General features: G+C 42.7%; 1 protein-coding gene across 1 annotated transcript; it reads left to right on the forward strand.

Moving 5' to 3' along the window:
- Positions 1 to 138: 138 nt before the first annotated feature.
- Ntaq1 (N-terminal glutamine amidase 1) lies at positions 139 to 15,064 on the forward strand. Its single transcript, XM_090339339.1, has 6 exons — positions 139 to 295; positions 5,554 to 5,653; positions 6,535 to 6,585; positions 9,787 to 9,935; positions 11,124 to 11,248; positions 14,010 to 15,064. Exons 1-6 carry the CDS (start codon positions 204 to 206, stop codon positions 14,117 to 14,119), a joined length of 627 nt encoding a protein of 208 aa, XP_090195465.1. The 5' UTR covers positions 139 to 203; the 3' UTR covers positions 14,120 to 15,064.
- The last annotated feature ends 845 nt before the right edge of the window (positions 15,065 to 15,909 follow it).

Below are 15,909 nucleotides of genomic sequence, written 5' to 3' on the forward strand. Positions count from 1 at the left end.
CCGCCCCCTCCAGAGGTCCTCGCGCTTCCCAAGGGCGCCGCTCGCCCCGCCCAGTTCCCGCCCACTATGTCTTGCGCCCAGCCATTCGGAAACTGCCTCCGCTGCCGCAAGCTCCGCCCACTCTGCCCCTTGAACCCGTGCCCACTGTGGCCGGTTGGCTACTTCTTCTCGCCGGTGGCGTCAGGGAGTCCCTGGCCCGGGCCATGGAGGGGGACGGCCCCACCGGTGCCACGGCCGTGCGCTACCAGCCGGCCTGCCCCACGAGGGAGGCCTGTGTCTACAGCAGCTGCTATTGGTGAGGACGCGGGCGCAGACGCCCGGCGTGCGCCGATGCGGCGCGCGGCCCGCGGAGCACCGCCTCCTCCCGGCCCCGTTCCAGGCCTGCTGTAGCGATTCGTGGGAGGGAGGGGCGCGGACGCGAGCCGGGTCTCCGCCGCGGAGCGTGGGCTGCGGGGCGGCCTGGGGCCGGGTGCGGTGGCGCGCTCCCTGACTCCGCCTGGTGCCTTTCGGCTGGACTTGCGTGGCCGGTCCCTGGGCTTGGAGGCGAGGAAGGCGAATTGGGTTGGTAAGGGCTGGAAACCTTAAAGCAGCTGCTTTCCACACAAGGACTGGCGTGCAGGTCCAGCTAAATCTGGAAGAGATCGGAGGCACCTGAGAGTCTGCGTTAACTTCCCTCCAGTCACTCGACGAGGCCCTCCAGGCCCCAGAGGCGGTGGTTATGGGCGGGGGTGGGGTGGTGGTGGTGGGGGGGGGGTCTGTTCAGCTGGGTGTCAGGCTACAGAAGAATTCAGGCAAGGAGAAAGTTGTGGCACAATTAAGAATTGTAAAAGTTTTTACTAAGAGAAATAAGAATACACAAGAGGAGAGCAGGTCATCTCATAGAGATCTGTGACGCTTTTCTGTGGGGTTTTTGTTTTGTTGACATGTAAGCGGAAGTTTGTAGAGATTCCAGCCCGAGCACGCTGCCTTTTCCATCCACACTGTCTTGACAGTTGGATTGTGTGAGATCGCTAAATCCTATTTGCTCTGGAGATGTTCCAGAAGCAACTATGAGAAGCTTACTGGGGGTTAAGACGACCTCAGGGAGGATCAAGGTGCAAATCCAGGCCAAATAGGGAAGTCTGGGAGGCTCTTATCTCCAGTCACCCACCAGGAAGCCAGAAGTGGGTCATCCTTGAGTAGAAAAAGCTAAGGGAGGCCGGGAGTTTGGCCTAGTGGTTAAAGTGCTTGCCTAGCATGCACGAAGACCCGGGTTCGATTCCTTGGTACCACATACATAGAAAAAAGCCGGAAGTGGTGCTGAGGCTCAAGTGGTAGAGCTCTAGCCTTGAGAAAGTCCAAGGACAGTGCTCAGGCCCTCAGCTCAAGCCCAGGACTGACAAAAAAAAAAAAAAAAAAGCTAAGGGAAATAGTGCCCAGGTCCTGAGTTCAGTCCACAGTACAGGCACTGCCCTTCCCTAACACCCCCACCCCTACCACAATGTGATAATTTATCAATGGAAGGGCAACTTGAGGTCAGTGTGACTGATTTGGACTTCTTTTGCTAATTGTAGTGGTGAGTTGGTTCCTGTTCCTTTCTTAAACATCCTGGGATGATCTTTTTTTTTTTTTTTTGAAGGTCTGGTTGCCTTCTATCAGGGTCAGAAGGTTGCCTTTTAACTTAGATCCAGCCAGATGCTTCTCTTTGAGTCTGTTGCTTATACATTCCTGCGAAAAATTAAATCTTAGGAGACTGTTGGTGCCAGGAATGTGATTTCTACCAGGCATATCACTGCTGTCCTTGTCAGCTATGACAGACTTGGGACATTTTTAGTATAACAAAGACCTTGTAGCAAATAAAAGTTGTAAGGGCTGGGTGCTGTTGGCTCATGCCTGTAAACCTAGCTATTCAAGAAGGCTGAGATCTGAGGATTGCAGTTGAAAGCCAGTAGGGCAGAAAAGTACTTGAGACTTGCATCTCCAGAAAAGTGGAGTTGTGACTCAAAGGCACTAAGCCTTGAGTGAAAAAGCTCAAGGGCAGTGCCCAAGTCCTGAGTTTAAGCTCCAGAACTGACAAGCAAACAAAAAAGATGAGGCCTACCAAAGGGGTGGGAACATTTCTAAACCTGGGTACTGGTGCCTCATGCCTATAACTCTAGTTCCCTCTTTTTTTTTTGGTCGATCATGGGACTTGAACTCTGGGCCTGGGTGTTGTCCCTGAGCTCTTCATCTCAAGGCTACTGCCCTACCCCTTGAGCCACTGCTATTTCTGGTTTTCTGGTGGTTAATTGGAAGTAAGAATCTCATGGACTTTAGTGCCTGGCCCGCTTTTGAACTGTGATCCTCAGACTCAATGTCCTGAGTAGCCAGGATTACGGGCTTGAGCCACTGCTGTAGTTCTTTAGGAGTCTGAATCTGAACATCCAGGGTCAAAGCTAGCATAAGGAGACAAGTCTCAGATAGACTGTCTCCAGTGATCCATCAAAAAGCTGGAAGTGGAGGTGTGACAGAGCACCAGCCATGAGCTGGATGAAAGCAGAGTGAGACAGTGAGGCCCTGAGTTCAAGCACCAGTACTGGCACATATCAGAAACAAAACAGACAGAAATCCCAGGTCAGATCTCATGGCTCTTACATTTTGGTGGGGGAAAAAACAGACAAAATCAAGTAAACCATGTTTGGTAAGATAAGGACATGAGACAAATAGGGCAGAGGAAAAGATGATGATTCATTGTTTTCATATGAGGATATTTAAGGAATAGAGATCTGAAGAGAAAGGATTGAAGCCTTTTGGATATTAGAGGAAGGCCTAGCAGAAGAGCAGAAGCATCCTTTTAGCATCCATCTTCTGCTAAGACGCACCACCTTTCAACAAATCTCAAATTTTCATTTTATTACTTAAAAGTAAGCACATTAACTTTTGTTTCAGGGAGCACAATTTGCATGTATTTATTTATTATTTAATTATTTATCCATATAGAGTATAAGTTCAGGACCTTGTCCCTGCTAAACAGGTACTCGCAACTTCAGTCTTGTACTCGGCCCTTCTTGCTTGCTTCTCTCTTTTCTCCCCTCCCCTCCCCTCCCCTCCCCTCCCCTCCCCTTCCTCCCTCCCTCCCTTCCTTCCTTCGCCCTGAACTTTTGTGCTCAAGGCTAGCACTCTACCACTTTAGCTATAGCTCCATTTTTGGCTTTTGGTGGTTAATTGGAGACATAAGTCCTAGGGGCTTTTCTGCTGGGGCTTTCTTCAAACCTCCATCTTCAGATCTCAGCCTCATGAATAGTTAGTATCCCAGGCTTGGGTCAGCAGCACCAGACTACTTTACATATTTTTTGAACAAGGTCTTGTCGGGGTTTTTTTCAGCCCAAGTTGACACAGACTGTAATCCTGTTTTTTGCCTCCTGCATGGCTGAGATGATATATGCTACCATACCCAGCTTATTATTATTATATATTATTATTATTATTATTATTTTTGGTCAGTCCTGGGGCTTAAACTCAGGGCCTGGGGCTATCCTTGAGCTTTCTCAAGGCTAGCATTCTACCAATTGAGCCACAGCACCACTTCTGGCTTTTGTGTATGTGTATGTGCTACTGAGGAATCAAGCACTCTGTCACTAGGCCACAGTCCAGGCCTAATAACCAACTTATTAGTTGATATAGGATCTTATAAACCTTTTGCCTTGCCTGACCTCAAGCTCTGGTCTTCCCTGTCACCACTCTAGCCCTAAGGATTAATAAGAACAAACCACTGTGCCTGGGATCGTTTGCTTTATTTTAGAAGCATATCTTCACAGACTTAAGTTCTGGGAAACAGCAGCTTTCATAATGATTTACACACAACTGAATGACAATGGTTACCGACTGTGAACTTATCAATTGAACTGCATAGTACACGTGCACATATTTGTTCTTGAAATTAATTTTCTGCTTGGCCCAAACCATGTACAGGGCGGGGAGTGTAGCTTTTTCATTCATAGCTGGCAGTCTACCACTTGCCATAGCTTTACTTCCAGTTTTTTTTTTTTTTTGTGGTTAATTACAGAGAAGAGTCTCATAGACTTTCCTACTCAGGCTGTCTTTGAACTGTGATTTTCAGACCTCAGCCTTTTGAGTAGCTAGGACTAGCAGCTTGAGCAGCATGACACCTGGCTCCTTTCTGCTTTCTGTGTGAATCTTTGGAAACCTTCTAGAAGATTTGGTGTTTGGACCTGTATGCCTCTTACTCTTAAGCTTGAATTTGCCAGATCCTCCATCCATGTACTTAGTACAGTGTTTCATAGGCTCTTGATGATATTTATGGGCCAGAAAGACACAGATATTTTCTCAGAATTAGAATCTGATATCTCTTACTTACTGGGAGGACTTGGGGGAAACCCCAGAACTTCCTGTAGAATATCATACAACATTTCCTGACCTTTCTATTCAGGAGCCTTCCTCTCAGAACATCCATCCTACCTGTTGAGGTGAGCAAGGAACTAATGTTAATCACACAAGGCTTATTAATCCTGTAAATCAAGGTTTATTGAGTATATCCACAATATTCTGAGAGAATGTACATTTTATAGAGTAGACAACAGATGCTCAGAGATGCCGGGAGGTTCAGGATATCTTATTTCCCTTGTTTGTGGCCCACTTGGAAATTCTGCTGTTATCTCATCTTCCCCAAAGCTTCTAGAATCTTGGAATAGCATTCTGTGTCTAAACTGTCTTCCTCCACAAGCACTGCTTTGAGAAGGGGGAGGAGCTGTGTGTCTGGAAAGATCTGTGCTCATAGTACAGGTCAGCTAGCAGGTTGATTGGATGAGAAGATGTTTCAGGTCTTTAACAATGATTTTTTTTGTGTGGGGTCATATTGTGATTTGAACAATAGGCAGATGCCCTACTATTGCTGCTACACCCTTGAGCCAACTGTTAATTTTTTTTTTTTTTTGCCAGTACTGGGGCTTAAACTCAGGGCCTGCGCACTCTCTTTGGACACGTTTTGCCCAGCGCTATGCTCCTGGCCCCTTAATTTTTATTAGTGTCATCATTCTTTAAAAAATTTTTTTTAGGGGGTTGGGAGTTTGGCCTAGTAGTAAAGTGCTTACCTAGCATGCATGAAGACCCGGGTTCGATTTCTCGGTACCACATACATAGAAAAAAGCTGGAAATCGTGTTGTGCCTCAAGTGGTAGAGCTCTAGCCTTGAGAAAAAGTTCAAGGACAGTGCTCAGGCCCTCAGTTCAAGCCCTACAACTGGCAAAAAAAATTTTTTTGGTGCCATGCCAGTCCTTGAGCTTTTTTCTTTTCTTTTTCTTTCTCACCGCCCCCCTCCTCAAGGCTATCACTCTACCACTTTAGCCATAGCTCCACTTCTAGCTTTTTTGGGACAGTTAATTGGAGATAAGAGTCCCATGGACTTTCCTACTGAGGCTGGCTTTGAGCTGTGACCCCCCAGATCTCAGATTCTTGAGTATCTAGCATTATTGGCGTGAGCAACTAGTGCCTGATTAAATGTCATCACTCTTCAGTTCAAATTTTGAAAGACACAGAATATTTACTTTTAGTTATGCTAGCAGTTGTTTTATTTCAGTGAGGAAAATATTTGGAAGCTCTGTGAATACATCAAAACCCATGAACAGTATCCTTTAGAAGAATGCTATGCTGTCTTCATATCAAATGAGAGGAAGATGGTAAGTTGGTAAGTCATTGATTGCAGAAAGAAAATGAGACTGGGATGCAGTTTTGGGGTACAGCGCTTATCTAGCATGAATGAGATTGTGGATTCAATCTGTAGCTTTGCAAAATGCTAAAGTAATAACAAAAACCTCAAGAAAGATTTAGTATGAAGTCAGAAACTATATGCATCTTGGATTTATTAATGTTTTAACTATTCTTTGGAAATTATAGTGTTGACCAAGGGTGCTAATACATACCTATAATCCTAGCTACTCAGAGAATTGTGGTTTGAGCTCTTCTGAACATTCATGTTGATAATGCTTACACTTTAAAAGATTTAGATTTATGGGCCAGGAGTGTAGCCTAGTGGTAAAGTGCTCACCTAGCATGTAATAAACCCTGGGTTTGATTCCTCAGTACACAGAAAAAGCCAGAAGTAGTGCTGTGGCTCAAGTGGCAGAGTGCTAGCTTCCAGGAAAAAGTGTCCAAGGACAGTGCCCAGGCCCTGAGTTCAAACCCCAGGACTGGCAAAAAAAAATAGATTTTTCTTCTTTAATCAGTCATGGTACTTGAACTCTGGGCCTGGTCTCTGTCCCTGAGCTCTTCAGCACTTTACTACTTTGAGCCACAATGCCACTTTCGGTTTTCTGGTGGATAATTGGCGATAAGAATCTCACGAACTTCTGTGCCTGGGCTGGCTTTGATTTGTGATCCTCAGATCTCAGGCTCCTGTGTAGCTAGGATTATAGGCATGAGCCTCTAGCACTCAGCAGATTTGTTCTAATATCGTGTTTTTATTATAATTGTCTGAAAAACTGTAGTTTTTCTCCTGTGTGTGGCATGAAGAATCTAGAAGTAGTTTAAGTGATGCTCACAGATGTGCTGTATTTTGTAGATTCCTATCTGGAGACAGCAAGCTAGACCTGGGAATGGACCTGTGATCTGGGTAAGAGAACCGCTCCAAGAGCCTCTGATGCCTTGTTCCTGTGGTCCCGGGGTGGTCTATGAGCTCTGGTGAAGCAGACGTGAGAACCAGCGGGGAATGCCTATGAAAATGATTAATACATGTATCTTTTGAGATTACTTGTATTCCATATAAGGTAGTAGTCTCTTATCATAGTAAGGATTATTTACTTAGAACCAAAAACAAAAACAAAATTATAAAGCTAGGCTCCAGTGGCTCAAGTCTAATCCTAGCTACTTAGGAAGCTGATATCTGAGGATCGCAGCGTAAAGCCAGCCCAGGCAGGAAAGTTCATGAGATGTTTGTCTTCATTTAACCACCAGAAAGCTGGAAGAGAGTGTGGCTCAAGTACAGCATCAGCCTCGAGTGAAAAAGCTAAGGGACAACACCTAGGCCTTGAGTTCAAGCCCTAGTACCAGCACAAACAAAAAACAAAAACACACTGTACAATAAATGGAAAGTGATATGAGAGCAACCGATTTTAGATGAGGTAGAGATTACTTCTGGCAGGGAGCAGGAAAGATTAGAAAAAGTGTCTTGGAGAAGAAAGACCTGGATTTGAAATGAGTGAGGTCACAGGGTGAAAGTCACAGTGATTGAGGAAGCAGGTCCAGTGGCAGGAAGAAGACCATTAGAGGGGCAGCAGCTCTTAGCTTATTTATCTAAAGGAAAAGGACTTCAGGGAGTATAAGTCATTTCTGATGCTATTTCTGCTTTAAGAAGATGGGGCTGCAGCCCTGGAAGCACACAGGCTCTGAACATGCAGCCTTTCTAGTCTTAGTTATCTTTCTTGCCTTTTCCCACAGGGAAAGCTTTGCAGGCTCAAGTGAAAACTCTTCTGCAGAGTGCTTTCTTAATGTGGAGGTGCTAAAGCACGTGAGGTGGTGGTACAGAGGTGGTCAGATTGAGAAGCTATTTTGGTGTGCTCTGTGAGCAGTTTTCTCCAGAGGGATTGAAGTACCAGCCTGCATATATGTCCTTTGATAATCTTTCAGGCTCTTAGCTGATGGTGGCAGTTCCTTGTTTCTTGGAAGAGTGATGGTGACATCTGTGTTGCACTGAGCTGGGGTGGAAGCTGTTTTTACCCTTCCCCCTTCATGAGCGGACTGAGAGGCTATACATGAGGCTAGAGAAGTTGACTTTTAATTTGTTTTGTGACATTCTTGGGGCTTGAACTTGGGGCCTGTTTTCTGTCCCTGAGCTCAAGCCACTTGAGCTACAGTTCTACTTCTGGCTTTATTTTTTCTTTTCTTTTCTTCTTCTTCTTCTTTTTTTTTTTTTTTTTTCCAGTCCTGGACTTAAGCTCAGGGCCTGAGCACTGTCCTTGGATTTTTCTCAGGGCTAGAGCTCTACCACTTGAACCTCAGCACCACTTCTGGCTTTTTCTAAGTATTTGGTACCAAAGGATTGAACCCGCGTCTTCGTGCATGCTAAGCAAGCACTCTACCACTAGGCCAAACTCCCGGCCCCTGGCTTTATTTTTTGGTAGCTAATTGAAGATAAAGAGTCTTATAGGTTTTCCTGCCTTAGCTGGGTTTGAACCATGATCTTCAGATCTTTGCCTCCTAAGAGACTAGGATTACAGGTGTGAGCCACTGGCTCTCAGCTCCATTTTGAATTTTGAAAAAAAATTTTTTTAATTAAAAAGCTATACAAACTAGAAACTAATGTTATCTCTCCTTACTAACTTCAAGAAGTTTCCTTTGTTCATAATTTGGAGGGTTAGTAAGCTTTCTGCCACTATAAAAATACTGGAGATAAATCAACTTAGAAGAAAGTCTCTTGCCTTCCACACTGGGATTTGAACTCAGCCTTGGGTTTGCTAGGCAGGTACTCTACTACTTGAGTCATGCCCTTAACCATTTTTTGCTCTGGCTGTTTTTCACTTAGGGTCTGTGTTTTTTCCTGAGTTAGGCTTGAACCTTTTATCTTCCATGTAGCTAAAACCATAGGTATGCACCACCACTATCTTATTTGTTGAGGTCTCACTGACTTTTTTCTTGGGCTGGCCTCAAACTATGATTCTTTGATTTCTGCTTCATGAGTAGCTGGGATTATAGGCATGAGCCACTGGTCTGAGGAAAGTTTGATTTTTGGCTCCCCATTTTAGAGGCTTCAGTCTATGATTGGTTGGCTCCCATTGCTTTTGGGCCTGTGGCAAGGTAGCACATTGTAGTGGGAGCTTTGTTAGAGCACAGCTGCTTCCCTCATGGCCTGGGAGAGAGAGAGGAAGAGGAAGGGACCGGAGTCCTAATATCCTCTTCAAGGCACACCCCCAATGAGCAGGAGGCCCCCCCACCCCACTTAGACTCAGTTTTTGATTTCTGAGAGCTCATGTGTGTCTATAAATAGGTAATTTTAGAAAGTATGTATGGCTGGGTACATGGCTCAAGCAAGAGGCCCTGAACTCAGGTTCTACTACCTCCAAAATCCCCAAATACCCAAATTCAATACTTCTATGCTCTGCAGTTTGCTTTTGCCATCCAGCTACTAAAATTTTTTGCCATTTTCCACAAAAGTTACCTATTTTTGGTGGCTGCATAGTTTCCTATAATATGACTTATAATTTTAATTTTAATTTTTGTATCATTTTTGTACCATTTCATCTCATGATAGACTTTGGAATGGTTCAGAATTTTTGCCACTATTAACAATGCTTCAGAGATTTTCCTTGTACACACACATACACACCCCTTTACATCCTTATGACCATATCTTTTCTTTTTTTTTTTTTGCTAGTCCTGGGCTTGAGTTCAGGGCCTGAGCACTGTCCTTGGACTTTCTTCAAGGCTAGTGTTCTACCCTGAGCCACTGCACCCCTTCTGGCTTTTTTTTCTTTGTATGTGGTACCGAGGAATCGAACCCGGGTCTTCGTGCGTGCTAGGCAGGCATTCTACCACTAGGCCAAACTCCCGGCCCCGACCGGGAGTTTCTGTAAGATAGTTTCCTAGTGGTAAAATGGTTGGGTCAAAGGATACCTGTTTAATACTTATGAACATTTTTATTATTTGTTTAGCTGTTTCCCTACCACTAGACATTGGTCTGTTGTTAGGGTCTTATGCTTGTTTTCTTTTACTAAGGAGGGCTTCCAGATGGTTTTGAGTCACATTTGTGCCTTGATCCTGGGCCTTGGAAATCATTCTCCTGAAGGAGCTGAGTTAATTTGAACATTTTTACTTCCAGGATTACCACGTTGTTTTGCTTCACACATCAAGTGGAGGACAGAGCTTCATTTATGATCTCGACACACTCTTGCCATTTCCCTGCCCATTTCACACTTACGTCGAAGATGCTCTTAAGTCTGATGATGACATTCACCCACAGTTTAGGAGGTAAGGGAGTCCAGTAATGATTTCTTGATTTTCTGAGCAAGACCTGGATGATTCTGTAGAGATTTTTGTTTTGCCCTTTGCATTTGATTTGTAATGATCATTTATCTTGGCTTCAGCACTGAGTGTATATTTTTTCTTGGGGGCAAAGAAGTTGGGAATTTCTCCCACAGCCTTGTTTTTGGTGGTGGGAGCGTGTGTGTGTGTGTGTGTGTGTGTGTGTGTGTGTGTTTGTGTATTTGTATGAGCGGTGACTCATGCTGTCAAAATGGAGGGCTATGAGGGTTGGGAATGTGGCATAGGGGTACAATGCTTGTCTAGCATGCGTGAAGCCCTGGGTTCAGTTCCTTAGAACTATATAAGCAGAAAAAAGCTGGAAGTGGCACTGTGGTTCAGGTGGAAGAACACTAGCTTTGAGCAAAAGAAGCTCAAGGACAGTGCCCCGACCCTGACTACAAGCTTCAGGACTTGCAAGAAAAGAAAAATTGAGGACGGTGATAGCAACATCAGAAGATTCTTCTCATTGCCATGCTGCAAACTGAGAAACTAAAGGCAACATATCTATCTCTGTACCTTTGTAGCTTTTGGATTTCATTTTCCATAGCTTCTTTTTATTTTTTATTTTTATTTTTTTGCCAGTCCTGGGCTTGAGCTCAGGGCCTGAGCACTGTCCTTGGACTTTCTCAAGGCTAGAGCTCTACCACTTGAGCCTCAGCACCACTTCTGGCTTTTTTCTATGTATGTGGTACCGAGGAATCGAACCCGGGTCTTCATGCATGCTAGGCAAGCACTTTAACCACTAGGCCAAACTCCCGGCCCCTTCCATAGCTTCTTGTTTTTAGTTTTCTAGTGGTTAATTGAAGATAAGAGTCTCAGGGTTTTTAGTGCTTGGGTTGGCTTTGAACTGCGATCCTCAGATCTTAGCATCCTGACTAGCTAGGATTATAGGTGTAAGCCACTGGCACCCCGGCTTCATAGCTTCTTCTTTTTTTTTTCATATATTTTTATTGTAATTAATAGAAGGGTTACATTATATTCGCCAGGTGGATCCATAGCTTCTTTATTAGATCATAAGGCCATAAAAACACACGAGTAGTTTTGTGCCTGTCATAGGGAATTAGTGCACATAATAAGTTAGCATGTCTAAGGTGACATTTTCTGTCATATAAGCATGTGTTGATTTATCTGCAGGAAATTTAGAGTGGTCCGTGCAGATTCTTACTTGAAGAACTTTGCTTCTGACCGATCTCACATGAAAGACTCTAGTGGGAACTGGAGGGAGCCTCCTCCGCCCTATCCCTGCATTGAAACTGAAGGTGAGCAGGTGCCTTCCAGGATAATCATGGGTCTAGAGGGAGGGCTAGGTTGTATGTTTCTTAGATTCAGATATTGAGGCATAGAGAATAGGACTTCAGGGCCTAAGACCTCCATGGAGAAAAGGAGCTGAGTAGCAGACCCATGGCCCTAGCAAATTCTCTGATTAGAAGTTCTGCTGGATATCACTGGGGCTTAGAGAGTTTTGTTAAGGTGACAAATTTCCATTGCATCCTCATGACGTGGGAGATGTAATTTTGGTGACTTTGTAATACATCTTCATTTGAGGGGAATGAGAGCCAACAGTTTTATTGTACAACCCATTCATTACATAATTCTAGACAGCCATCCAGTTGATGATTTCCTGAGATTTAAGAAGGTTCAGCCCTATTTCTGCCACCTGGCATCCATATACATCTATAACTTTATCATGGGCTTGAACTCGGCCTGTGCACTGTCCTTGAGCTTTTCAACTCAAAGCTACCACCTTACCCCTAGGCCTGGGCATTGTCCCTGAGCTCTTCAGCTCAGTGCTACTGCCCTACCCTTGAGCCATGCTTCACTTCCTGTTTTTTTTGGGGGGGGGGTTAATTGGAGATAAGAGTCTCGGGTCCTTTTGTGCTTGGGCTGGCTTTGAACCTTGATCCTCATATCTCAGCCTCCTACATAGCTAAGATTACAGGTGTGACCACTGCACCCGATATAACATTATTTTTGATTCCAAGTCATTTACAACATTTTACTTATTGATGAAATCATCCTGGCACATTCCTATACAGTCTTTAGTGAAGTACTCTGGAAGCAAGGAGAATGCCAGGAAACTAGGACAGTACTGTTAATTATTCATTAAGGTGGAGCTGTTTGAAGGGAGTGAACATTGAAAAGTGTTCAGAGTGAGATTTAAGGCTCTCTGTGAAAAGCTCTTATAATTTAAATAAATTAGGTGTGAATGCTTCTGGTATACTACCTGCTTCCATCCTGGGAAGTAGAACCAGGAAAGCACCTGCCTTTGGAGAAGGCTTCCTGAGTCTGCCCTCATCATCTCAGGTGACTTGCTGGTTTGGGTGGAGTTGTTTTAGCAGTAACACATTTTCATTTTTATTTTAGATGTGGATACCTAAGAGCTACCTGGCATATGATAGGCATTTAGTAAGCATGATCTTGTTAGCCTATTTGCCAGTTCTTGATTGTTGGTTTTTTTTTTTTTTTTTTTTTTTTGCTTTGATGGTATTGAGGTTGAATACCAGGCTTTGCCAAGGAATCACTTGAACTCAGGGCCTAAGCACTGTCCTTGGGCTTTCTCAAGGCTAGAGCTCTCTCATTTGAGCCACAGCACCACTTCCTGCTTTTTCTATGTATGTGGTACCAAGGAATCGAACCTGGGTCTTCGTGCATGCTAGGCATTCTACCACCAGGCCAAACTCCTGGCCCCACAAAAATTATTTTAATTTTAGTTGCTGTAAATATGTGTGCATGTGTATGCAGATAGCTTAGTTGTATGCTAACTTAACATTCCTATGGTATTTGCCCAAGAGTACTATAGCATGTTCTATTTTTAGTTTTTGAGGAACCTTGGTACTGATTTCCAGAGTGGCTGTACAAATTCCTTCCAACTGTGTATACAGCTTCCTCATCTTTCCCCATTCTTGCTAGCATTTGGTATTGTTTGTTTTCTTGATAACTGTCATTTTGATTGGGATGAGAGAATCTCAGTATAGTTTTGATTTGCTATATGGCATGAATGTTTAGCATTTCTTCATATGTTTAGTAGCCAGTGTGCTTATTTTGAGACCTGTCTATTAAGGTAATTTGTCCATTTATTAATGGATTGTTCTTTTGATGTTTAATTTTTGAATCATCGTATGTTCTGAATGTTATTGCTTTAACTAATAAATAGCTGGCAAACATTTCCCATTGTGTAGATTTCCTTTAGATTCTGGTGATTGTTTCTTTTGCTGGGTAGATGCTTTTTAACTTGATGCAATCCGATTTGTTTTTCTTTCCTGAGCAAATGAAATCTGGTTCAGAAAGGTGTTCCCTGGTCTATATTTTCTAGGGTTCTCTCTTTTATTCTCCTCTAGCAGTTTCAAAATTTGAGGTCTTGGATCTATTTTGAATTAATTTTTATTCGGGATGAGAAATACGAGTCTATTTTCAATTGTTTACATGTATTTATTCAGTTTTCCCAACAGTATTTGTTGTACAAATTGTCTTTTCTCTTATATATGTTTTTGGTGACTTTGTCAAAAATCCAATTGGCTATAGCTGTGTGTTTTTTGGATTTTCTATTCCATTGATCTTAGGACTGTTTTTCAGCCAGTCCCATTGTAGTTTGTTTCTGTGGCTCTGTAGGTGTAATCTGAACTTTCAGGTATTATGATATTTCCAGCAGTGTTGTTTTTACTCAAGGCTATTTTAGCTGTTTGCCATCTTTTTGTACTTCTACATAAATTTTAGAATTAATTGTTCTATTTTTCATGAAAAATACAATTGGAATTAGCAGAAATAGCATGGTAAAAATGACTGTACACCCAGAAGCAGTATAAAAATTGATTGTAATTCGTATCAAAATTACAATATCAGTGAGTATGATGTTTTGTCATCATTAGATTGACATGCATTTGATACAAGAGTTTCACAGAAATGATCTTGAATCCCTATCTGTTTGAATAATTTCTCCTTCTTTTAGTTTCCTGGATTGATTTTTCGCTCTTTCTCCCAAATTGTGTTTTCAGCAGACATTTCTTTCATGTGTTTTTCTAGACTCCAAAATGAACCTGGACGATTTCATCAGTATGGATCCTGATGTGGGATGGGGAGCTGTCTATACCCTATCAGAATTTGTACATCGGTTCAGCAGTAAGAACTACTAAACTTGACATCAGGACATGGAACTGTGGAAAAATTCTAGACCACAACAAGCCATCCTTTCATTTAGGACAGCTAACATTATGGAATAGTTGGCTTTTCTCTTTTAATTCAATTGAGTAGAAACATGAATGAATATAAATAAGGAACTGGAGATCTATACTACTGAGTTATCCCTAGCTGAAAAATGCCTTAGGCCTTAGGTTTGAATCTTTTTTTCTTTGGTCGGTTGTGGGGCTTTAACTCTGGGCCTGGGCCAGAGTGTTTCAGCTCAGCACTTCAGCACTCTTCCACTTGAGCCACAATGCCACTTCTTAGGTCCAGTTCTTGTAATGATGCCCTGGGTATTTATTTTTTGTGATGCAGATCATAAAAACAAACGTCCTTCCTTTTTCTTTTTTTTTTGTTTTTTGGATTCAAGGTCTGGGCACTGTCCTTGGGCTTTCTCAAGGCTGGCGCTGTACCATTTGAACCACAGCACCACTTCTGGCTTTTTCTATGTGGCACCAAGGAATTGAACTCAGGGCTTTGTGCATGCTAGGTAAGCATTCTACCACTAGCTAAACTCCCAGCCACATCTTTCCTTTTGATAATATCAAGTCATAGTATATAATTGTTAAAACATTCCTGTGGCTCATTTGTTAGAATGTGATGATGTTACTAAAGTGGAAATGTGGACTTGGAGCCTTTTGTCTTTTCTGGATTCTACCTGTGTTTCTTGCTACACTATAAGCAATTCTTGGGCAGGGCTGTGAACGGTGGCTCTGTGATTCTCCAATGCCCATAAGTGATGCCCATATAGTGTTTCTGGAGACAGCGCTGCTGCTTGGAAAGGGACAGTATTGTAGGCTGAATCAGCAATAAGTATTAGTCATTTTGGACTATCATGGTAAAAATAAAAGTTTGCAATTCTCTTGGGCTGAATGTTATTTGACCTATTTATATATGGTTTTAAAATAAAATTGACTTAAAGTTAATTTTGTTTTGAAGATTTTTTTTTTTGTGATTAAGCCTAGAGCCTTGAACATGGACATGTCAGGCAAGAGTTTTACCACTGAGCTATATTTTCAGTTCTTTGTGTCCATTTTGACTTGAAATACAGATGAATATCACTCACAGATGGGGACATATGGGTTGCCTTAAAATACGTTGATCACATCTGCCTTCTTGAAGATATCTTAGAAATCTGGCTTTACCCTTACAGTTCCAAATGGAACATAGTTGGCTTCAGCCTGGCATAGGTGTATCAGGCTCTTACTTTCATGGACTTGTTGTGTAGCAAAAACCATATTTTTTTAATATGGTCCTACTTCTAACCAAAATGTTCAGGTATTTTTTTTAATAGATGAAAGAAAGAGAAAAGGTTTTTACTTACTAAAAAAAAATCTACTTAGTCAACAACTTTCATTTCACATGATTCCTCAGCTCTGAGCTGTCTGGGGAGGAACTGCAGTCAGCTACTCAAGAGTAGGAATTCTATTTCTCCAGTAGGCTCAGCTAATCAGGGAGATTCTGGAAATGAATGAACTTCTTACTGTGTAAAAATATAGGTCCAGGCTTTCAAGTTCTTAGAGCTAATTTGGACCCCACACTTAAATTCCAGATGGTTCTTTAAAAAGTTCGTAGCTGTCAGGAAGAAGATAAATTTTGGTAGGTTGCACGCCAGAAGTACTTTATCCTGAGTACGAAGTATTAAGGGCGACCAAAGGACTGTAATCTAATGTACAAATTGCATTTTGGGGGCCTGTTTTATGAGATATTTCCAATCATGTATTTCAAATTATGTTTAGTGCAA

The sequence above is a fragment of the Megascapheus bottae genome, chromosome 9 (assembly GCF_031878675.1).
Source record: "Megascapheus bottae isolate mThoBot1 chromosome 9, mThoBot2.hap1, whole genome shotgun sequence".
Classification (NCBI taxonomy): Eukaryota; Metazoa; Chordata; class Mammalia; order Rodentia; family Geomyidae; genus Megascapheus; species Megascapheus bottae.

What these genes read in the sequence shown, in the direction of transcription:
- Ntaq1 (XM_090339339.1), top strand. Translation starts at nt 204, where the DNA reads ATGGAGGGGGACGGCCCCACCGGTGCCACGGCCGTGCGCTACCAGCCG. An exon ending in TATCAAATGAGAGGAAGATG is followed by an intron (nt 5,654 to 6,534) that starts GTAAGTTGGTAA and finishes TGTATTTTGTAG; the next exon opens with ATTCCTATCTGGAGACAGCA. An exon ending in GGAATGGACCTGTGATCTGG is followed by an intron (nt 6,586 to 9,786) that starts GTAAGAGAACCG and finishes TTTTACTTCCAG; the next exon opens with GATTACCACGTTGTTTTGCT.